This window comes from Vanellus vanellus (assembly GCF_965231255.1).
Source record: "Vanellus vanellus genome assembly, chromosome: 2".
NCBI classification, from domain to species: Eukaryota; Metazoa; Chordata; class Aves; order Charadriiformes; family Charadriidae; genus Vanellus; species Vanellus vanellus.
The window spans coordinates 106,327,358-106,352,339 of NC_138906.1; the positions used below are offsets into that span (position 1 = coordinate 106,327,358).

The 24,982-nt window shown below is 37.3% G+C and overlaps 1 protein-coding gene across 1 annotated transcript in view; it reads right to left on the reverse strand.

Annotated features, from left to right (window-relative positions):
• Nucleotides 1–24,982, reverse strand: part of ZNF407 (zinc finger protein 407) — a 343,458-nt gene that overhangs the window by 298,556 nt on the left and 19,920 nt on the right. Inside the window, exons 2-3 of the mRNA XM_082499666.1 lie at nt 13,712–18,526; nt 7,693–7,807 (exon numbers count right to left, since the gene is read on the reverse strand). Coding sequence (XP_082355792.1) covers nt 7,693–7,807; nt 13,712–18,491 — 4,895 coding nt within the window. The 5' untranslated portion in view covers nt 18,492–18,526. The remainder of the gene's footprint in view (nt 1–7,692; nt 7,808–13,711; nt 18,527–24,982) is intronic.

Below are 24,982 nucleotides of genomic sequence, written 5' to 3' on the forward strand. Positions count from 1 at the left end.
TCGGTTTCTAATACAAGACAAAGTGAAAGCTCTTTTTGACAAGCCTACTTGCTTTATGTGTACTTCATGCTGCCTACATTATATCGTTTTTAAGCACGGGAAACCAGAGAAACGGTGCTATCAGGGATGGCAACCTAGTTTCCTCCGCTGCTGTCATCGTGGCTTTTAAGCCTGTTCTATTCAAAACACCTACCCCATTGCTGGGACAGCTGACAATCACGTCACCGTTCAAAAGATTTGTGACATGTATTTACCTTGGCTTTAGCCCATAAAGCGAGATTTTGCTTTCTCTCTCCATCTGTACAGAGTGTAACTACTATAATCTGTCTGGCTAATGGGAGTGTGAATTACAGTAAGAAAACCAGGATGAAAGACAACACGCCACAGCCAGAAAGACAAAAATGAAATCAGAAGCTGGTCAGCTCTTCCGATTGCTACCATTTAGATTTGTTGGTACCTGAAACACGAGCGTACCGAGACACAAATTTTCTAGAGAAACCAGTTCCACCCTAGTAAACTAATCGCCGAGTCTCGAGAAGGTGCCCGGGGTTGTAATAAACACGGAAAGTAAGATTAATTGTCCTGAAGTGCTTAAAATCTATAGGCTTGATTCTGCTTGTACTAAACCCCGTAAACACAATTTCCAGTCATTACAGGGCAAACACGAGGAAAAATCACTGGGAAGAAAAACAAAGTTAAGGTTTTTAAACAGACAATTTAAACGTGAAAGAAGACATGGATGCACTGCACGCCGCATCCTCTGAGATGCCGGGGCGTTCCAATGAATTGAGCAGTAACTACTGAAGAAGCCACATTAGGGCAATACATCTGACGCAAGTAAATGGGACAAAAAAAAAAAAAAAACAGGTGCTCCAACAGATTGATGCAGCAGTCAATTCTCAGATTAAATTTGGGTAAAATTGAGGGTGTTCCAACAACTTACAGTTAAACGGTATGAAACATAAATCAGAGTCTATTTTTTCCCATTTTTGGGTAACATCCCACTTCTCTTACTAAACCCTGTAATACTAGAGAAGAGATATTCATTGATAAAGGTTAGGCTCAGTTATCCATACTCTAAATTTTAAACTAAAGTTACTAAAGGCACCAAGGAAAATCACAGCCAAATCAGCTTGATGGAATTTCGACGCATAAATGATTAAAACCAAAGATAAAGCCAATGTAAACCTTCTGAATTCTGGATATAAATCTGAACCATGCAACTTAAGCCTATCAACAACAAAACAACCCAACCAAAATTTTAATCGAGCAAACCTCTCCCCCTGTCAATACCAACCACCGACACCGACAACTCTCAGGCTCCCTTCTCATGGTAACCAGAACTGAGACAACTTTGTTGTCACCTCCTTCTGCCAACAGAAGGCAATTTTTAACAGTATCTTTCTCGGCGCTTAGGCCAATCCTTCCGAACCATGGATCATAAGGCCAAAAGTCTCTTTTTCAGTAGGTATACTGAATTTTAGGACTGCTGCTTGCCTTAGCACTAACTAACTGTTAAACCCCAATTTTTGCACCATCAGCCTGTTTCCCATTAGTCCCAACTCCTGCCTTCTCAGGAAGGGCTCAGACTCCCCCTGCGTGGGCACGGAAAGCACTCGCTCTCGGAGGATGCGGTCAGACCGAGGTGCCTATGGCCTAACAGAAACGCCCACATGCTGGACATCACAGCAATCTACAGTAAAGTGAAAAATTAAAAATGCATGCCTGTAAAAGCACTAGTTATACGTGCCACACATATCATAGTCACACCGCGGCGCATCTTGATAACAACCATTTGGAAGTGCATTGAATTGGATTGTGTGTAACACAGGTATTAGTCTGAATCACTGCCTCCCATTCCAATACAAACATACACTCTCACGAGTATGTCCCTTATATACCTTCTGTCTTCAGCAAGCACAACTAAGTCATTATTACAACCCAGTTCGTCATGCAAATTGCTAAAAACACATTTCATTAAGTCAGAAAGTTGGTCTTGACTTTTCTGTATCGGTTGTAATACCGGTCAGTCTCAAAGAGAAGAGTCCTTCCACCGCCTGTACCCGAGTCTCCCACCCACTCGCTTTAACTCCAGCCAACTCCATGGCAGCCTTCCAGGCCAAGAGAGTCTCGCACAACACACCGTAGGATGGGTACCAGCTGTTTGAAGATGCTGCGAGCTTTTCTGAATAAAAGTAAATTGCTTCCATTTCAAGTCGTTTTCTTAACTAGTAAAAATAGAGACTACGTGCTGAAGGTCAGGTCTGCAAATCCAATGAAATGATAGATAACTGAACAAAAATTGGCAAGATAATATAACCCATATGTTACCTTACTCCCTACATTTTTCTAGTATTTTCTTATTAATTTGTTTAAAAGCGTGTGCGAGTTTGGAAAGCTGTTACGTAGGTTCACCTCGTTTTCTTTACTGAAGTAAACGTAGACACAAGTGTATGATAGGACCAACCGGCAAAATGCAGATAGAGAAACTCAGAATATCTGGATCTGGAACAGTCATTTCACACGCACTTATCTAAACAGCTGGACCAAATACATATTTTTTGTTTGGACACATCCGCAGGTACGATGTGTGTAATTAATTGCTCATTCCAAAATGCAATTTCATGATGCGTTTGATGATTTAGGTATACAACAGTTTTAGTTCTCAGAGCTGACTAAAAATAGTGATTTTAATTTATTCCTGCTGCCTACAATTACCCACAACCATGTATTTTTAAATATTTCCAGCCTATAAAAATTACTAATTTTTGCCACTTGTGTTTATCTGCATTTAGACTTTGATTTGGATAAATTAAGCTCTCAAGTGTTCCTTGCTTTATGAAACTCTGCATGTTGTACACTTCAACACAAATAAATGACTTCTACCATTAGAGGTTTAAATAATGTAATGTATTTCATGCTCAGCCTGAAGCTGGATTCCAATGAAGTTGCTAATGCACGTAATGATTAAGTGTAACTCAAATACTAACTGTGTTGTTGAAAACATGACAGGCAATAATTTGGTCTATTATATTCTGCCATTTAATTGCCTAGTACAGACATTCTCTGACACGTTATGAAGCAATGATTTACAATTATTCAAGCTGCAAAGGTCAGAAAGTGACATTATAATCATCTACACAGAGATCCCTTCTAATGCACAAAAACTAGGTAATACCACACAAAAATAGTTTTACTAGAGTAGCAACTTTCTATTTAAGATTTCCCAAACTGCAGAAGTATAAATAATTAATTTACATTACAGTACATTAAGGCATCCTTGAAAATATAATGTTTTTCCTGCTCCTACCAATGAATTTATGAATAAGTCTTTTTTGCTTGCTAAAAGCAATCTTAAGAGCAGGCTTTCACTAAAAGTAGCCTGATATTAACAGTAATCAGTTAAAAAAAAATCTGAAAATCTAAAAGATTTTTCAGAACACAACACACAGGAGCACAGCCAATTTTTTTTGATGCAGCTGGTCAAAGCACATTCTTATCTATAAAGTACGAAGATCTATTAGAGGCGAGTATTTTTCTTTAGACAGTCTCAAAGCAACCATTGTCATTAAAATACTGAACTTTATACAGATTAAGATCTCTGAACTATTCTTCGCATTAACAACAGCGGCAAAAGTGAAGTTATTTCCATGCTTGGGACACTGTAACTCTCCTCAAAGCTTGCTTATATGAGGCTTTAAAAAATAACTGAATTTAGCAAAACACTTATTTAGCAGAACACCTTATAACATCTCCAGAATTAATCGGAGTTTCAAAGCAAATCAAGAACTGAGGAGCAGAAAGTGAAAAAGATCAATACCTCCATCCAACAAAAGACCAAAACAAAGCAAAAAGAACCCCCCCAAAACCACCCCACAAGAGTGAACTTCTTCAGGAAAATACAGAAAAAAACCCAAGCTTTTCCACCTCCCTCCAAATTCCTTTGTGTATACAAATACTTACTTTTGTTACTTAAAGCACTTGACTACTATATATGGAATACTATAGACAGAATAAACATAATAAAGACATTACTACAAATGTCCTTTCCATTTTTAGGAAGGTAATAAAAAATGTTTACGTGCATGTATTAATTACTAAATTTTTTCCTGAAAATCCAAACCTACCTTATACCCATCTTCCTCGGCAGATTTTTAAGAAATCATAAAGGAGAGAAAAAAAAGAAAGAAGCAGCCACATTTACTTGAAACATGCAACTACATCCCCAAAAATTCTGTTTCTGAAAGCAAAGGCAAGAAAAGGCAAAGGAATAGTAGATGCATTTTTAAATCAAACATCGCCTATAAATTCTGTGCAAAATCTCAAGTGCAGAACAATGCATTTTTCATGTTCTACCTGAGGCATAAAATTTGAAAAGTCCATGATAAGCGTTTTCACTGCATTTCAGCAGGCAAATTACACAAAATTTTTAAATGCTGGGCAACCAAGGTTTGCTCATCTAACCCAGGGTATCAGCCAGTTTCAGAGCCAGACTTTCCAAAATTTAATTCAAAATATGCAGCAGTTTGCTACCCGCAGAAAATAGATACTACCTCTGAAATAACGGGATATATTTTACAGCCATGGGTATGGAAAAGAAAACAATTAACACACATCTGCGATAAGGAAATGAGTAGCAGACGGTTTATTCCAAATGTTAAAACATTAGCAGTGTCCAATTTCTGTGTCATGTAGTTTCTGCTGTGCAGCTGAAGAAAAACAAACCCTGAACTTCAATTAAAAAAAAATAAAACAACACAGCAAAATTACTGCCTTTTTCAACAACTAAGTGAATTACATATTGTGTACTTTGTATCGTGTAAATATGAGGATCATTTGGAAAACTGAGACACAGCAGAGCCTTCCTAAAACAACACCACAGAGACAGCTTTTTTGGTTACTTTTTTTTAAAGACAAACATTTCCAGATAATTTTTGTCTAACCAAAAAAAAAAAAAGGTGGCATTTTAAGACCAGGCTACACCACGATGTTGCACTGACATTTCACCTTTAACAAGTGCCCAAGCAGATTCAAAAGCTTTTGAAGCACAATTTATCCTCACAACTAGCAGAGGGCTTATTACTATGAATCGAAAAGTCAGAGGATAGAATATTAACTACTGCAGAAAAGAAAACATAGTGCAGGACCTTCTGTTTGTGACAAAATTACAGAGTTAATGTTCCTGAAAGATCACTTCACCTTTTAAAGCATGATTTTTAAAAAGGTAAAATTTATAGCAATTAAAGCTAATGAAGAAATGCAGCATGAGCTGCTTATGTTCAGGAACTAATAGGTCCACTGAGCATTTCTAAGATTATTTAGCCATCAATGATAATGAATTGACATTGTCAGTGGTGTTAATGTACCAATGCTCTATAGTGCCACTAATCCGATAGCCAATCCTAGCAATTTTAATTTTTTTTATGTTGCTACTTTATTTTTTTAACCTACACACTATCCAATCCTTTCAATTAAAATAGCAGAAATACAGCACAGGCTATTACACTTTTTTCTCTTCTTCCACATTTAAGGATAGCATATTCATTATTTGGACTACAAATCTGGACATTCCTCTGGTCATTTCTTCTTCTTCAAATCCTGCTCAATTCTTCAGGACTGTTAACTACAGTACAAAAATGTCTTTTCCAATTTAATCAGTGTTAATGTACAATTCTTAAAATACATTTTTGTTGCACATTAAGTGAAATGTGATGATTATTTAAACGGGTATATAAATCAGATTTTTGTGAGCACTGGGTACTGTGTTATATGTCTCTTCAGCTGATTGTTTTGCAATATCTAAATATAACAGCTTCACGTTGTTGATGAAAATTAGCAATACAATACTACACAAAAATGGAAAATGAGTACCAGGTTGGCTACCAGGTACGACATGTCAGCAACATACAGGAAGCAATCACATTAGCGAAGTGACTGACATTCAAGTCCGCAGTTGAAATCATTCATACATGGTTTGTTCTCTCTCTTGCATAACCGTTGTGAATTGCAACCGCGAGTTGCGTAATTTCTGAGACAGATTATAAGAACATGTCAGTCCTGAAGTGAAGGAATGAGTTTTTGAAAAAATGAGGTACTGTGCCAAATCCTAATCACTTTAATTCTCTTTTTATAAGAGATACAGTATTTGCTATTTTGAGAATTTTTTTTTACTTTTCCTCTCATGACAACATAGTTAAATAATACGATGATTTTTCCGTTTCAGTTAAAAGGGAATTGAATAAAGAACCATCGTCAAGTTTGGCGACAACTTCTAAAGAACAGAGCTCAGCCTTAGCTAAACAGTTTTGCGGCTCGGTAGTTGTTAACTATCTTCCATGCCAAATTCTTGGCAATTCATTTAGCAGAAATAGTAAATAAGATTTTTTCAAACAATATAAAAGAGCCCACCACGCATAATGTTCATTTTAAACATGCTGCAAAATAAAGAGTAGCACAAGTTATTCTACTACTGATATTCAGTGGACTTAAGAATTAGGATCATACATTTTTATTTCTTGTTTCAAGAAGTCAGCAATTAATTTTCTTAAGTGAGTAAAAACACCCAAAGTATCTCATAATGCTTCATGCAAAATTATTTGAGAAACAGAGAGATGAATCAGTGAAAATCACTCAGCTGCACCTTCAACTGAAGATTCACTTGTCCTTTAAAATGTGTAACTCACTTTGTTCTGCAGTAGGTCGGTATACTGAGGCTAAAAAAATCGCCTCCTGCTGAATATTATCCCCTCCACCACACCACACCACACCACACCATTCATGTGTGCACTGCATCATCTAATTGAACCTGCGCTGTTTTACACGGTAGCCAGAAGACTGCTATAGCAGGTTACATAGGTTTGAGTAAAATGTTTTTATACGATGCATATATTAGTTAATTTCTCCAGCATAATAACATTAAAATATATTTTTAATCAGAACTAGGGTATTAAAATCCAACTTCGAATGTCCTATGATGTACCATATATGCCATGGCATTTTAAAACCTTTTAAACATTTCTGCTAAATTAATTAGTTTTGCATTAAGGAGTCTCAATGCCTCCTATTAAATGCAACACATTTGAAGGACAATTAAACATTATGAACGATCCTTCTGAGGAAATAACGATTAAGTAAAAAAGAGAAACAAGATTTTTTGGGGAACAAACAAGAACACGAGCATACATAAAAGACTCCAATTTATTTTTAAAGTCTTATGCCTGCAATATTTTAGATCCGTTTGTTTGAAAAATCAGTCTTGTGTTTTGTTTTCGTAAAGAATGAAAACCCTAATGGAGTCCAGAAATCTGTTAATGGTACTAAAATTATAACAGTATAGCAAAAGAAAAAACCCCACACAGTAAAGTCTATATTATATATTTTTTATGTCTTTAAATGGAATTTACAGTTCTCCCTGGCAATGTGAATGAACATCCTATAATTTAGTCAATTTACAGATTACAGGTTCAAATTGACCTTGTAGCCCATAAAATTGCTCATCTTCAGTGCAGGATTAGAAGTGGGAAAAGAATGTCATAACTGTATTTAAGGAATTTACCATAACAATGGAAAGGAGGATATGCATGCATAATTTTAGCCACTCTTGCTCACATCACAGTTTTCAGTTCTGAAACAATGCATATCCTGCACTCTTCTCCTGGTTAACCATGGTGGAGACTGTTTCAATTTACTCACCCACAGACATGACACTTGTATTCCCTCATCCCAAGGTGCCTCTTGACATGGTTTCTGGCATCTCCGAGCTGAGCTGTTGCAAAGTGGCATATCTTGCACTTGAATGGCTTTGATCCTAAGTAAAATTTAGCATAAGATATGAGTTGAATTAGAATAATATATCACCCACAGTTACAGAAAAAAAAAAAAAAAAATCCTGGGAAAAAATAACCTTTAAAAAAGCCCATCCCACATTTGACCTGTTTGAGATTTTTGCCTAACAAAAAAAGTCTCTCGTACATAAATTTTTAACTCCCAGGACACAGACGGTATATACTATGCATCACTCATTAAAGTTTCCTTAAGTTCAAGATCACGGCAACCACTCTCTTAACTCTGAACAGTAATTTACTCTATTTTTACTACTATTTAAAAAAACTACAAAATAATTAAATGAGAAGACAATACAGTAGGTAAATAACCTTTCAACAAGACAGCGAAAGTTGTTCTACACCTTTCCCCATTTCCAAATGCTGAAACTCAGGTAATGGTCTTAAAGTGGCTTGATATTGGTATAAACTGCAAAATGCACTTGTTTTTTAAGCAAATATATTTAAAGTAAAGTAATTTTACAAGTCTTCCGACTTTGCATAGATTTCACATTAGCATTGGTATTTCAGATTTGTTCTGTCACACACAGAAAATGATTCATCACCTAGCTATTGTAATGACATGCAATGTATGAATATACAGTGGATAAAATATTATGCCTTTATGACTGTTTTATGGTCAAGAATTTATGATTATTCTGCAAACCAGAAGTATTGACATTTTGGCTATTATTTATTTCAAGAACAAACTTTAATATTAAATGTCTACTGCAGACCAAAGAACTCTGAAATTATTTCTCCAAGGAAGAAGTACCAGCCTATTTCTTGTATCACATCGGTTCAGCAAAAAGTCAAATTATTTGTCTATCTTAATTAACAGTGATCCATCCTCTCTCAAGGATGGAGAAACTATTTTTTTTTACCAAAATAGTTAAATTAGGGAAATGTCAGTCCTCCTGTTATTACGCAGCAACACCATTCTAAAGCATGCTGTAGCGTTTTCCAATTTTCTGACCGCTAAATCCTTAAATCAATACATCAAAATCATAGAATTGCAGTTAAAAGTAAGTACAATATGGTCACCGAGTCTCCGTATTATGTTTCGTATACGTTTTGTGAAGTACTTCTTCCAATACAGTTAAGCATAATATGAAATATGTGATCTTTAATAAATATACATAAAGAGCTCTGATAAGAAAAATGTTACACTATATCATACTTGATCAATGAACCTTTTCGCTTTGCCCTTGAAAACAGAATATCCTCCAAGAATCCGCTGGTGAAATTGAGGATCTTAGTAAAAATTTTTACAGTCTTAAATTTCAATTTAATTCCCAAAAGCTGACGAAAAATGAAGCATTTAATTTTAATCTTCTAACTGAAATAAAAAAGTCAACAGTACTAAGCACGGGCAGACAAGGTTGAATATTTCACAGTTCAATGACAATGAAGCCAGATCTCTTAATACTTCCATTTCTACTGTTGGAAGTAGATGTAAAATATATTTAGCACCTGAATGGTTATATCTAGTCAGCTTTATATGTTTAAATGTCAAAAGCAGGTTGAGACTGCAGCTAACAGCAATCACATTCTATCAATCACACTGAAAAAAACCCAGTTTATTTAAATGATCCTGATAAAACTAAATTAATCATTAATTTGGTGACATTTCAAATCAACACTGCATTCTATAAAGGGACACATGCAAATAAAAAAACCCCTCTCTTTGCATTAAATAAAAGATTAGTAGAAGTTGATGTTTTAACTTATGATCATAAAGACTAATTGCACAATTAATAACATCAAGGCCGTGGTTGGAGAGGGTTTTTTTAAATGTATTGGTGTTTATGCTGCTTTTTTCGTCATGGAATTCAAATACCATGTGGATTCAACCCTATGTTCCCTTAGTTTCTCTCCTACTGATTAAATTGTAAATTCGTTCCTCATTCTGTTACTGCAGGTGTCCCGCAGGGCTTCCATACAAGACCTTTGCTGTTTTCCATTTACATGACTCCTTTGTGAAAAACTCGAGTTCAGACCAATCGTAGCTACAGTGTGCTGACAATACAGAAATGTATTATTCCGTTGACTGCTCTCATCCAAAAATCACTGGGGCCTTGAGGTTTTCTTATTTATTTCTCAGATCCAGAGCTGAATATCTGTTAACATCTCCATTTAAACTCTATGAAAATTCAAGTGCTGGCAGGCTCCAGTCAGTACTTATCACCTGAAACAAAAGCAGTGCATCTCCCTTTTAGGTTGCTGGTGCCAAATTTGTTCCAGTATGTTCCTGGATGGAACAACCCAAAATTTTATACTTAAGATGAAGACACTAGACCAAGAGTTAAACTAATGAGGCGAAAACATTTTTGTATTTGCTGTAAGGCTATCTGAAACAATGTTGAAGCAATTAACCATTTCTTAGCCATACTTATATTATCACATACTTTAATGGTTCTCATATGCTGTATTAAATGTGATACTATTTCATTCACACTTGGTTTTTAGTTCACCAAAAAAATTAGAAAAATACTTTCAATATAGCATCTTTTCAACCAAATGACTAAAAAAAAAAGCCACAGAATTCCTTTACTCACAAGTTACGGCATGGAAACAAAGTGCACATTTTCTGTTGGTAGCAGTAAACAATAAGGCTCTTAACAAGAGAACTGGGGGGGGGGGGGGGGGGGGGGAACAAACAAAAAACCAAAACAAACAACCCAAAAACCGCACCAAATTGAAAACAGACTAAATTTAAGAGTTCAGACAGACACAAACCACACTACTGTTTTACAAAAAAGACTGGAGTTCATAGACCTTAATTTACACTAAGACGATAGACACCCAAAACTCTAAGAAAAACTCACTGTCTCAGCTTTAAGCCAGCCAAAGGCAACATCACCTGCACCTGCAGGCGTAGCTGTGTCCCCAGCTCAGGCCCAAGGCAAAGTGAGCAGAGCCACACGAAACTTCATCATACCATTTCCTCCCATGTTTAGGACATGGGGAGTAAGATGCCACACTCACATTGAGCAAACCTTCCATTAACTGAGAAGTCGGATGAGAAACAAAACAAAGATGATGTGGTTGCAGGTGATTTTTCCTCAGGTGTTGATTGTTAATTAAGTTTATGGGACCTGCATCAATTGCAAACTAAAAGTCTTCCACCTCTACTACTCCTTTTATTTTTCTTTACACTTCCTCATTTTCACTTGTCAACATGTGATGGACTTAACTTGTTATCTCTTCTCTAGCAAAGCTTCCCTTTCATTTGCAATGTGAAAATCTCCTACATTATTTAACAGTATTTTGAAACATTATTTTTCTATTAATGGAAATCATTAGTTGTATCTCTCTTCCTACAGCTTTCCCTTCCCTTCCCCTCCCCCCCAAACCATCACCAATTACTCAATAAAAAAAAAAAGGCAGGGAGTTGGATATGGTTACACATACATCCATACATATATAAACATGCATATGCACATCTGGATGCTGCAGAAAGATGTTTAAAAAGAAAAGCACGTAATCAGAACAATAAATGGGAAAATGTGCAGCTCTGCTCCCATTATGTACCTGGTGTTACCCTGGAACAGGTGAGAAGCTAGAAATACCGTACTTGGCCTCACCAATGTTGTAAGCCAGTGTATATACAACTGGTGGAGTAGGTAAGTTCCCTCTGCCACCACTCCCAATAGCCCAAATATATTTGTTTCTTACTCAACTGCATCCATTGTGATACAGACTGGAAGAAAAGGTTCTATAAGACACAAACGAAATCACAAATATGAAAATACAGATTGGAAGAGAAAGCCTTGTTCCCATTAACTATTAATAAAAGTCTCCACATTACTATTTATGTGAATAAGCAAAGCAAAAGAAAAGCATTTCATTTAAAGGTGCCGTGAGAAAGAGGGCAGATAAAACTCTGTTCTGTAACCCTTCTATACCCCCTCTGCAAGCACCACCAAAAAATGACTTGCAAAATGAATTGTATTCTTTTACTGCTTTGCATATTTAGGGCCATCCAAAAGCACAATAAAAATATACTTCATGATAAGACCTACATACAAGATGTTAAAAAGTACACTAACTTTTACTAAATGTTACAATCAATGATGTAACTTATGTAAGTAGGGTTGCTTTGTCATATATTGATAGTTACCTCACTTTCACATCCACATTAACTTGATTTTAAATGCAATTAATACATATAGTCAAGGAAGACTAATGGACTACATTCTGCACTTAACCTGGTGGACATTTTCAAATGGCACAAGTGACCAGTGCAAACCTATTTTGCATTGTAAACGACTAAATAAATCTTAATGGATTAAGAATGATCAGCTATCAACACACAAGGGAAATTAAGTGCTGAAATGCCTACATTGATTATTTTAAATTATTAGCCTTACTCTGTTCTTGAATTTGTATGCTTTTAGTGAGCTTTAACACATTTACAAGACTTATTGACTATAATTACAAGAGAATTCAAGTAATGGACACATCAATTATAAGCAACATGTCTTGACCAGACAGTTGCATAAAGAATTCTAAAGAGAGCTCCATTAGCATCCTCCCCCTTAGTTTTATTCAGTTTTATCTGCCGTAAGAGGGCATATTAAGGGCTTATACAGCTGTTCTGACCATGTGAACACGAGCGTCCCTCTAAAGACTTAACACTGCATTCAGAGTTGGACATTAGCTGAAGCAATACAGATAACTACGTTATTGACAGGACAGAAGTAAAGCTGAAAGTACTAAGTATGAGTTATTGGCATACGTGAATACCGCAGTTATAGTAAAATACTTTGAAAGGTTTGAAATACAATGTCCGTGTTTCCCAAGATTAATTTTAAACTTTGTTGTCCAGTCACGCCCTTGCCTTTTCATAAAAAACCTTACAAAACTATTTTAGGATTATGCCAAGAATTACCATTCTTTCATGTTTCCTTTTTCTTACCTTTTTGTTCTCTTCCTTGTAACCATGCACTAAGTTTCAAATACTGCATGAATTTAAACTATAGCTTCCATAATAAGCCATTATTTAAAAGTACAGTAAAATAAACCTTACAGTTTTAATGAAAATATGTTCATTGAAATGTGAATTTATTATTCAAATCCACTCATAAATTCAACCATGGAGACACCACTTGTCTAAGCAGAGCTCAGTGATTTAGAAAAGGTGTCTATTTAAAATAAAGAATGTATGGCAGGTTTATAGAAACATCGCAGTGAATTTTTACATAAATTTAGAACTGCAGCTTATGCATTTTTCTACAAAAATGTTTTTAAATTTTCCACTTAAAATTAAACATAAAAATGAATTGGAAGTGTGATCAGCACAGAAACTAAATCAGATGCTACATCCCTGTGCATCACATCAGCATTACACACTACCTTCCAAAAAGGCTGACCGATTCCAATTCCCATAATTTATTTCTACAAAGCCTCTTGCTGCTTCTTATTGGTATTTATTTAGGAATGATGTAATATCAAATGTCTATCCTGAAGCATTATGCAATGCTGGAAGTGTAACTGAACTGAAATGAAAGAAACAATTTGGATATTAAACAACTGCGAGGAAGAGGAAGTTAGAAAGAACAGCTAATTGTTCTCTCAAACTACCACTGCTCCATTATATAAATTTAAGAACCAATTAATAGTTACAATTTAGATTAAAGGAAAGGAAATCTCTCCATAGGAAACAAAAAGGCAGAAGGGTGACTGCGCTTAAAATGTTCTTACATTTTCTGCCCTTTGATCACTGTATTTTCATACCCCTCTAGGTAATTTTGAATTTCATCGGGGGCTCATCAGGCGATATGAATGCCGGTTCATAAGAAATGCTAAAGAGATTAACAAGCAGAAAAAGACCAATGGTATAATTCACTCTGTTTGAATGCGACCACTTGCAAAGAGCGTTTCCATACCTGTATGGGTACGGATGTGAGCTAGGAAGGCCATGGAATTGCTACTTCTACACATCTTCCCACAGTACTTGCAGACGTTGCCTTGGTTCTCTTCCCTCTCCCTGTTTATTTGCTCGGTGTCTTCCACAATGTACTTATTCACTTCCCGCAACAGCTCTTCGTGCTGCTCTTTGATGTGGAGAAACAAGCTCTGCTCTGAATCGAAGGGCTCCGTGCACTTGACACACTTAAAGGTAGCGCCTCCTTCGGGCAGCTCCTCCACGCTTGCCTGCTCGTTTCGCATGTGCCCGGCACTGGCCAAGTGCTGGTGAAGATTGCTCTCTGTGTAAAATGATTTTCCACAGAGTAAACAATGAAAATGTTTTTCTTTTGAAGGATGTTTCATGGCTATGTGAACATTTAGTCCGCTCAAACCATCTGCTAGAAAACCACAGTCATCGCAGCGAATACGTGTCGATTCCCCAAGGGAAATTCCTTCTGGCTTCTTCTTTTTCCCACCACTTGAAGGGTCTCCTTTCCCTGTGAGCTCACTGGCTTTCACTCCACCTGACATCTGTCCTTCAGCAGAATGGTCAGTGGCCTCCCCATCTTGACGGCTTTTTAACCTCACTATAGAAGAATCAAACTTGCCAAGATTTTGCATTGCCTTTCCTTTATCATCAGCACTGATAACTGTTCCTAAAGCCTCATTACTACTTTCTTGCATGCCCTCAGCTGTTGAGCCATCTGCCTCCCAAACACTGTTATTTATAGTTACTTCTGCTTCATGTTGTGCTTCCATAAGGGCTTCTTCCTCCTCCCCAGTAGGATCCTCTTTGAAACTTCTGTCACCCTCTAAACTATCTATATTTTGTACCATTTCTCCAACGTTTCCAGCAAAATTGGATTGCTCTACTGCACTACTTGTTCCTGGAAGAGTTAGCATAAGTGGGTTATTTTTTTTCGGTGATATGTTTTTGAGAACGTCTGTGTTTCTACACTCTACTTCAGGGTTTTCTCTGTTTGCTTCAAGGCTTTCCTCACCTTTTCCTGAATTCAAGTTTGTGCTGCTTGATGTATTTTGATTTTCTGCAGTGCAATCACCACCTGAGCTGTGCAGCTCCTGACTATGCCTATTTTTCTGCAACTCACAAGTACCCGTTTCTTTAAGGGATACTTCCTTGTCAAGTTTAACAACTTTATCTTTCTGAGGAGTTTGCTGGAATCCTTCACAAAAAAGGTTTTCTCCTCCATTTTTAGACTCCTCTTCAAGTTCACCTTCCACTGCGTTTTGGGAACTGTCACCTTTCGGCATTGCTGGAGACGCATTTTCATCTAAGACAGTACACTCAGTTAAGCTTTTACTCATGTGATCACCTTCTGCTGTGTCATTGGCACATTTTGTTTCACCTAAAACGGTTTTCAATTCTCCTGCACTGTGATGGCGCTCCTCTTGAGACAAAGCAGTGCCGTCTTTAGTGACACTTGCTGTGTTTGCTTCCTCCCCAGAAGTAGAATAAACATAAGATTCTCTTCTAATTTTATGTTTCTCTGTTGTTGCATGCCTAATCATCTCTCTGCGAGTAACAGCATAGTAGTCACAAGCCATGCAGAAGTATTCAAATTGTTTTGTATGTTTTCGCTTCACATGCAGCTCTAAAGAAGAAGAAGAATGAGCAGTGAAGCTGCAGTGTATGCACTTGTTGTCGTTTGCGCCCGTTGCTCTTCTCTGGAAGCATGGGTCACCATATTGAGTAACCCTAGCTGGTTCCAGAAATATTCGCTGGTTTATATTTAATGGATTGCTAGTATGCTCCAAATCTGGCAGCCTACTGGCATTTACAACTTCTAGCTCAGCATCTCCTTGCTCAACTTCCTGATTGTCTAAGACAGAATTTTCCAAATCTGATGACTGGCCACCATCCTCAACATGTTCATACAAGGCATTCATGGGGCTGTTAACCTTCTTGCTCACGGCTTCAAAATTACCTCCTTCAGGGCTAACGATGATCTCCGAGTTCTGTTTTCCACGTCCTTCTATTTCAACACGACTTTTGTGTTTTTTGGTTGCACAATGGCGTTCCATATCTCCTTTGGTTACAGTGTAATAATTGCAAACCTTACACAAATAGCTGTACTGATGACTGTGCTTTCGTCTGATGTGAACAGTCAAATTTGTAACGCTGGAGGCCAAAAGACCACAATGGGTACATGTCCTAGAAATAGTGCCTTTAGGTTTCCCTCTTTTGGGTGCATTAGCTAAAACCAATTCATTTTCACCAATCCTTCGATCAAGTGGAACGAATTCCTTATTACTTGATATGTTTTCCACAGACGAGGATGAAACATGTATCCTTTCTTTATCTAACTCTGTATTCCCACTCCCAGAAATGGAAGCATCCACCACTGTTTTAATACCACCAACACCGACACAAACCTTTTCAATACATTCTTCAAAACGTAGTCCAATGTTGTTTTTCCTGGCATTTTCGAGGTGCTTGCTTCTTTTGATATGCTTCTCCATTCCTTCCTTACTCAGTGAGTAGAGATTACATGCTTTGCAAAGGAAGTGATACTCCTGTGCATGTCGGAGTTTTATGTGCCTTGTAAGAACCGTGGAAGATCTTGTTTTATAAAAACACTTTTTACATTGAAATTGGGTTTTATTCAGACCAGAATGCTTTAGTTCATTTCTATGATTTATGAAGGAAGAGTCTGGAGGTTTTGCTTTCCTTGATACTTCCATCTCCTTTGCAGGATTTTGGCTGTTGTTTGATACTGCGTCAGCATAAGTTACCACTTGCAAGGTCCGATCACTGTTACTCAGGGGAGTAGCTTGCTGAAATGAGGAACCATCATGTTTCTCATTTTTTTGATGATTTATCAGCTCTTCTTCCATTTGAAAAAAAAGAATGCAAGTTGGACAACTATGGGACATATTGTGCACTTCACTCATATGGCTTCGAAGGCTGACCACATTCAAGCTGGTAAATGAACAGAGTTGACAATTAAAGCTACAACCACCCATCTGGTGTTTACTGTCCTGACAGTGTTGCTTCACATCTTCCCTGACTCCAGAGGAATAACTACACATCTGACAATGAAACTGGATCCTTTTTGTATGAAGCTTTGCAACATGAATTTCCAAACTTTTTCTGTTCTGTAAAACATGACCACAGTCAACACAAGTATGAAGAACACCGTGATCAGCAGTAAGTTTAACATCAGGATCTTTAGTATCTGTAATGCTGGCAGAAAGCATATTTGGTTTATCCGCAGTAAGATCTTGAATTTCTGAAGTAGTATTACTATTACTTTGAGCATCTGTTTCTAATTCTGTATGTGACATAGGGCTTGAATGACGCGGTTTAAGCTGTGTGCTGGAGATATACTTCATGTGTACTCTCTGAGTTTCAGACTTGCCTCTCTTACTACTGCCCAACAAATGGTACCTTCTTTTAACCTGCCTTTTTAATCTAAAAGACCTACTCTGTCCAAATGGAGACCTTAGCAAGACAATGTTTCTTTTATGTTCCTGTCTATCAAATCTCCTTGTTATGTTTAAACGGCTAACTAGCTTTTTAGTAGCTGGAGGGAGTTCTGTTTTCTGCAAGACATTTTCTGAGGGCCCTGGTATTTCTAGTTTTTCAGTACAGACTTCATAATTTCGTTCTACACCAGAAGAAAGCAATGTTTCATCTGTTTTTTCAGCGGGAACATTTGAAGGTGGTATCATCTCAACAAGTTCAGTGCCATCATTTTTTTTAGTCAAGCTTACTTTTGAGACTTTCGGTGCACTGCAAACACTTAATTCTTTTGCATCAGCAGTTCTTGCCTTTAATTTACTGGTCCCAAGTTTTGCTCTGGCATTCCTCTCTTTGATTGCAGTAGATTGTTGGTTTTTAAAGGACTTTTTTGTCAATATCTGTACAAATCCTCCCCGTGCAGCAAGATTTTGGCGTCGAAGGTGCGTCTTGCCAAGGAAATGAGAATTTAGGAGTTTTTCCTCAGCACTCTGAAAACCACAAAGTTCACAACAAAATATCTTGGATTTCTCATGATCTTGCTTAACATGTGTATGTAATGTTGAACTACATTCAGCTGTGCAGCTATAGTGAGGGTATGTTTGCTCTTTGGATTGTTTAGAGGGGTTTTCTTGTTTATGTTTTTCCATATCAGAGCAGGAAGGTAAACACTGATCACTCATTTTGCCTTTAAGATCTTTGTCTATGTTTCCAACTGTATAGTCAACACTGATTTCTTCTGAAGAAGATAACTTATCAGGGACAGCAGCTGGCAACTCTTCTGAACGTTTATTTTCCTTGTGATTTTTCAATATGGCACCATCAGCACATTTGAAATCACAATGTAGGCCTGGGAAATTTGAATTAAATATGACATCACCAAGACAAGAGGCGGCAACTTCCTTCTTTACAGCTCCAGTTTCTATACTACCTGCTTCTCCAGCTAGGACTTCGTGCAATTTCCCTTCACTATCTTTCATGTCTTCCAAAGAACTCCTCTTTCTTTTTCTGGAGACATTTTCAGGTTTGTCTGCTTCAACAACATCCAGGTTTGGTGATGCTGACAGTGCCCTTTTGTTTGTGCCGTTCTCTTTTCTTTTCTTTTCAAGGTCCCCGAACACTTCATCTGATATAAGCCTTGTTTTCTGCTGAGACGAAGAGTCACATCCAGCATTTTCTCCTGACGTATTTCTCCGGGATTCTTCTGTCAATTCAGTTTGTAAAATCCCATCAACATCATCTCTCTTCTTATTTTCCTCCCCATCCATTCTTAACATTGATATTATCAATTGTAGATCATTTGACTTAGTACCTATAAAGCAAAAGAGTTATTATTAGTCTTTTATGCACAACCAAAAGTTAAAAGATTCAAGTAAAAAAAAAAGAAATATAGCAAATTAAATTCATGGCAGGAAGACAGACACAATGAAAGGCACAAGGCTACATTTTCAGCATGGTGTCTAAAGTTATGGCATCTAAAAATCGAACCACCTTCTAGGCACTTGGTTACTGAGCTCTCACTGTGATAAGCACTGTATGAGTAAGCACTAGCTTCTACAGTTTTTGTGTAATCGAGTAATTTGCTACATGCATAAACTTGGGCAGACAAGCCTAACCTTACTTTCCGGAAGCATTTTTTGGACACGAAGCAGTAACAGCTTTCAGGGAACCAGCCATGGGATGTTCAACTTTTCCTGAACTAGAAATCCAGGTTGCCAAATTTAAAAACTCCAAGGAGGAAATGACCATGACTGCAACAACAAGAAAAACAAAGCCAATATAAATGTTAAACATCGTAAGTACAAATCTTTCTTTCCTTCCTCTGCTTGGATTACCTGCTAAAGAGAAAGAGGGAAAACACAAATAGAGCCATGTTCTAAAAGAATATGTGCCAAGTATAGTTCCCCATCATTCCTAAAATATCCTCTAAAGCTTCATTTCGCAATTAGGGATGGGGGAAGAAAGAAAAAAAAAAAAGTCATGAAATAGCAGTGCAGAGAAGGGCAGCACCTTTGAACCCCAGCACAAACTCTAACCGTCCAAATCCAGTTACCAAAAGCTTTTGCTCAACTGCCCAGTGTGACCTTGCTGCTCCCAAAAAGACGTCACCACTAGAAAACTGATGCTACCAACACAGTTTCTAAGAGGTATGGGGGTGGGAAATCAAATTTTGACATTTATTACCTTTTCATTTTGATATGAAGCTATTGAGAATTGAAAATGCATTTCATTTTAACAGATGATTAAATACTAAATGTTTATCTATGTGCTTTACACTATGATTTAAACATCAATTTGCTGCAGATCCAAGTATCCAGTTTTTTGTTCAGTTACCCATTGAATGAGGCCATGACCACAATTGTAAGTACTTCCTGACAAGATTAAGTAATTGCAATGTTGATACAGACAATGCAGGGTACAAAAACTATTCAAGTATGTGCTAAAAAAAAAAAAAAAAAAACAAACCACTTATTTTTGAGGAAAAAGTAAAAAAGTATTAAACAGGAGAAATATACTCAAATCAGTTGGACTTACTACCTGTGAAAGTAAAAAAAAAAATGCTTTTCTGCTTAATAATAATTTGTGGAAGGCCTATAAGGAATTGAGTGCACAGTAGTTGTATACATGGAACAGTTTTTCAACTGTAGGTCTCTCATTGAGCTAAAGTACTGACCAAATTTATACTGAGCTTAGCTATACCTAAATAACAAGAAAATACCTACCTCTAGATCACAACAGCCCTTTGGAGGATCCAGATATTGCTTCTCTAATTGGGGTTTTCTGATTCTTACACACTATCATTTTTCTTTGTTCACTAAACCGTGACAGAAACTATCACAATTAGTCAGAAGTAAAACAATCAGGTCTATATTCTCAGCTGGTGTAAGTCAGCATATTGTCAGTGTGTTCAAAAATGCTACAGCAATTAAAAGCACAGGAGGATAAAGCCTTCGAAGTGCAAGCTTACCCTGAAAAGGTTTATGAACACTGATTGGGATCCAGAAAAAAAAAAAAAATCAGATGAAAATTACGTTATTTCACTGCAGTACAGGTTTATTTATATAACTTGGGAAATATCAAGGAATTACTTCAGTGATGAGTGCCACAAGTCCATCCTTAACTGCTTGCACGCACCAGCCATGGGTCCTTTGCCTCACTGTACCCCCACAGCAGGTTCCCAGCCCACCACTGAGACCTGACCACTCTTCCCTTGCATGACCTGGGGAAGACCTGCAGTTTTTTCTTTGCTGTACAAGACAATTTGCAATCTCAAACCAATTCTCCATCTTCTTTATAGGATACTTTCCTCTCAGAACATCTGATTTATGACAGAACCTGTCCAGCAGTGAGCTAATACCTACATTGGAAATTTCCACTATCAAAAGTTGTATCAGGATAATTAGGGGTTTCTCCATTGACAAAAATTCATACATTCAAGGTACATTAATAAGGAGGGGATTGGCGGCTCCACACCATACTCTCTTCTGATATGCTTCATGCCCATTTAAAGCCATGCTATTATTTCATTTAAACCTCAAAGGGCTGTCCCACCCAGTTCAACCTCTGACAGAAATTGCAAGCCACTTTCAGCCAGAGATACAGTGATCACCAGAGGCGGATGCTTCCCAGCTGTCACAGGCAGGTATCAGCGGTCTCAGAACATGCCATTTCTGTCACACCAGCGCAGATTCAGCCCATCTCATCTAGCCACCCCCAGACCGCAAAAAAGATGGCTGATTATTTGCATACAGTAGCTGCAGGCTTAACCTCACTTCTAGGCATTTCTACACTAACTTTCCAATAGAAGTTCATCCTGCTCTGCACTCTACCAAAAACACCAGACTGCAATCCCAGTTCTGGTGTCCATCCTTGTCTTGAACACAACTGTATTGTATCAGTTAAGGATTTTTTTCAAGTGCTTAGGAAAATTTAAAAAAAATGTATTTCCCTTATTTTATCTTTGTAAACTGTTTGTAGTCACAACTACAAACTAGTTGCTAGATAAGTGAAAAATGCAAAACACAAATCTCATAGGTGCTGCCAATAATTTCAGTATGAAATTAAAATAGTCACATATGTAATACAAAACCACAAAGCCTTACACCCCAGCCTTCTTGCCTAATACCTCCAGTTCTCCAAGTCAAGAGTAAACAGAGACAGTTATCTCTGCTTTCACTTCACGACAAACTTCTAGCCTGCAGACCAGGGATGCACTCCACTTCATTTACAGGCAGTACTCCTAATGAAGTCAACAGCCTCACGTCTATCCCCACAACTCATAACAACTATTATCAAGGCAATAGCTCCTGGGCTGCGCAGCACAAGTTAGGTGTAGCAACAATGAATGATACACCTTTACCAGTTTCATCTCTACCCCACCACCTGAGTATTCATGAAAATAATCTCCCCCTGCACACCCGTCCCAGAGACAGACTTTCCTCCATCCTATCTCCATATAAAAGGCATCTAAGTATCACTACATGGCACAGTTTCCACCTGCATGAAAGCATAATCCAGAAAGAATTCTCTATAAAAGAAAACAACTATGAGGTGTTTGCTGTTGTGTCTCTAAAATTACCCTTATGTTAATTAATCTAAGGGATTAAATTGCCTTGAATTTCTTTTAGTTCTTTCAACGTTACCTTTAGGACAGGAATGCATCCGTGGTGGACAATAATGGCTATTGTCACTACTTTTTCCTGAGACCATAGTCAGCGATTTGCTGAGTTGTGGTGAGTTCTCCACATCTCAGCCAAGATCCAGACCACAACACTGAACCATGTCAGATAACACAGCTGTGTCTCTAACACAATTTCAGCAGCATATGCCTCAGCTTTCTTGATGGAGGAGTAGTGTACCAGACCCAAACGGAGCTGTGGGCTGACCTCTTCTCAGCTTCCTACATGGATTTATTGCACAAAGGACTATTACTTCTTGAGGAATGTATTCAGCATACCATAAGCCTCTTCCAGGCATAAGCAGCCTATGGTCCTTCTTCCTCTACTGTAAGCGTCTCTCTTGAAAGCCCCTTCTCAGATTTGCCACAGGACAGGAGGACAATGGCAAAGCAACAAACGGATCACAAATCTCGGTGGTCCTAATCCTCAGCCTGCATAAGCCAATTCACCTCCGCTCTCATCAAAGCCACACTAATTAAGGGCTAGCCTAGAGTGGGTGTTAATACAGGAACTAATGCATCCAAGAAGGCATCAGCAGCGCTCCGAGCTGGTACATTCCCAATGACCACATGATACATAAGGTTAAATGGGTTTCTTTTTGGAAAATTAATCTTGTATCAAACCTTAGGCTGGCACAGGGATCACCATCAGGAGCAAAGAATCAGCATCTGGGATTTGATTAAATTAACTGGTAACCAAAAACACATTCTAGATGTAACAAGTAACCCTCTGCAGCCATGGCAACTTAAGCACATGCTTAAGTCTAACTCCTGCTCATTAGTGTGACTGAATAAGCCTTTTGATATCAATGTAATGCAGGAACATTCCCATAGCAGTAAAATTAGGGAGGAACAACTCTTGAACTACCTTTTTCATGGACCAACAAGACGAAAAACAATGCAAGATGCAAGCTCTTGTGCTTTTCCTTCTACTTTCACCTTTTAAAGATTCTAGCTCCATTTTCACAAGTAACAGATACCTGAAGTGCAATAATACGCAACCACTTAATGTATTGCATAAAAAAACAGAAAGGATTTATATAGGATCAGAGATGGCACCAATGGTATCACCAGGTAAAACACAGCAGACCACCAGAGCTCAGGATCAATCCCAAGCTAAGCAGACAGCAGTCAAATCTCCAGTATTTCCTTGGTTTAAAACCCGGTTCTGTCAAACAGCTCTCTCTCTTAACATCATATTTGATGTTGGAAATGAAGCTGTTCTAACTCAAAAGTGGGTTGACTTTTTGTAACATAAATCTTTTGTTAATGTTCATATAAATCAAGCATAGCTGAACAGATTCTTAAAGGATATGACCAAAAATTAATTTGCCACATTAGCTTCAGGTTAACAAATTCTTCTGCTTGGAGACAGTCATACATTACCTAACGCATTTTAAGGTTCTTTGCAGCACACTGCTGTTCCTAAGTTTTGGAAAGAAACCTGTTGTGGCCTCACTATTTGTGCACAGAAAAAGCTAAGTTCAGTAATGCTACTGGAAATATTAGCTACGTCTTTAACATAGTGCTTTTCTTCAATAATTTTCCAAGTATCCAAAAGAAGTGAAACATGTTTTCAAGATCTTCAAAAGCAAAATGTTTATGCTGCATATGCTACATCTGCATAGGCCAAATATCCAAATCTTTGCAAAACATATGAGGAAACACACTCGTTTTTAAATTTCAAGTGCATAACACAATACTTTGGCTACGTCACAGAAACCAATATAGCTAAAGATTCCCCTCTTTCATGCATTGGGATTTCCAAATGGTCAGAATCATTTGTTTCAATATATAATCTAATTTAAAAGACACAGTCACAATTCAGCACCATCTCACTACCTATAAAGAAAATTAATATAAAAAAAATAAGAAAAATACCCGTTCTTGAGCTGCCATTGCCATTTTTTACCAGATAACAACACAGATTTTTGCATTCTTCCTACAATGCCTTTTTGTATATTGATATTGTATCTGCTACGGTTCTATACAAAAGCATGTCATCTGTGGACAGAAGATCTTTTCTTTGATGGAAATAGAGAACATTTTGGTTGAACGTTTTCTCTATTTTTTTGTCCTCTGTTCCAAAAAATAGTAAATAATTCCTCTATGCGAAAAGGTGGAGACAATGCAGTTAAGATTTTCACTGCAAGACTTGCATTGCCCTAATCCTCAAATTAAGTTTAGAAAGTAGTAATCTTAAATTGAGATCAGAAGGACAAGCAATTTAGTGATGATCCATAAACCTGTAATGAACAGCACAGTTCCTTAACTTGATGCTCAATACATTTTTATTTACTTCTCGTTTTGGTCCTATGCCAGATCTTTAAGGGAAGGGGTATGGACGTGTACAGAAGAACCCAAAGAAACTATATTTACAAGTACTAAATTCTACTTTGTTTTTTAATTTTTATGCTAATCCTGGCATTAGAATTCCCAAAGCACTTCTTAGTGTATTATCATCTCCAAGTATTTAATATCCAATCTGCAGTGTTTGCAAAGGATGTGACATATGGAAAACAAGAGTTTCTTTTTTTTTTTTTCCAGTAAAAATTCCCCTTTTTCAGACAATTAATTCTTTCAATGAAATCATGGATACAATGAAGCAAAATCATTTTAATGAGCTCCTTAAATAGCCTGCACAAAACTGAATGTATACAACTCATCTTAACATATGACCTTTGTGTCAAATAAACATCTTCTCATTTTCAAGGGCATAACATCCTTCCTAAATCAAATCAGAGGTCTGTCTTATGGCCTTACAAAGTTACCTCACTTCCTTCAGAGAGATTAATCCAAGAGAATAGTCTCCTTAATAATGGAATACAGAAGACAATATCATTGTTGTTTCAAATGGAACAAAGATCACCTTTATTTTGAGGACTATTTGATGTTAATCGTTACAAAATGCATTTTCCTTTGCAGTTCAAGAATGATGAAACTTCGAGCTTTGCACTGTGAGCCTATTCTTCATGTAAAGCCAGTCATTTTCGTAGGGCACCAGAACCTCCGCAGGAGACTTCCAAAAAAGCTACAGCCTTCAAAGACTAAAGACTTTGAAACTTCCACACAGATGTATCTACAATAGTT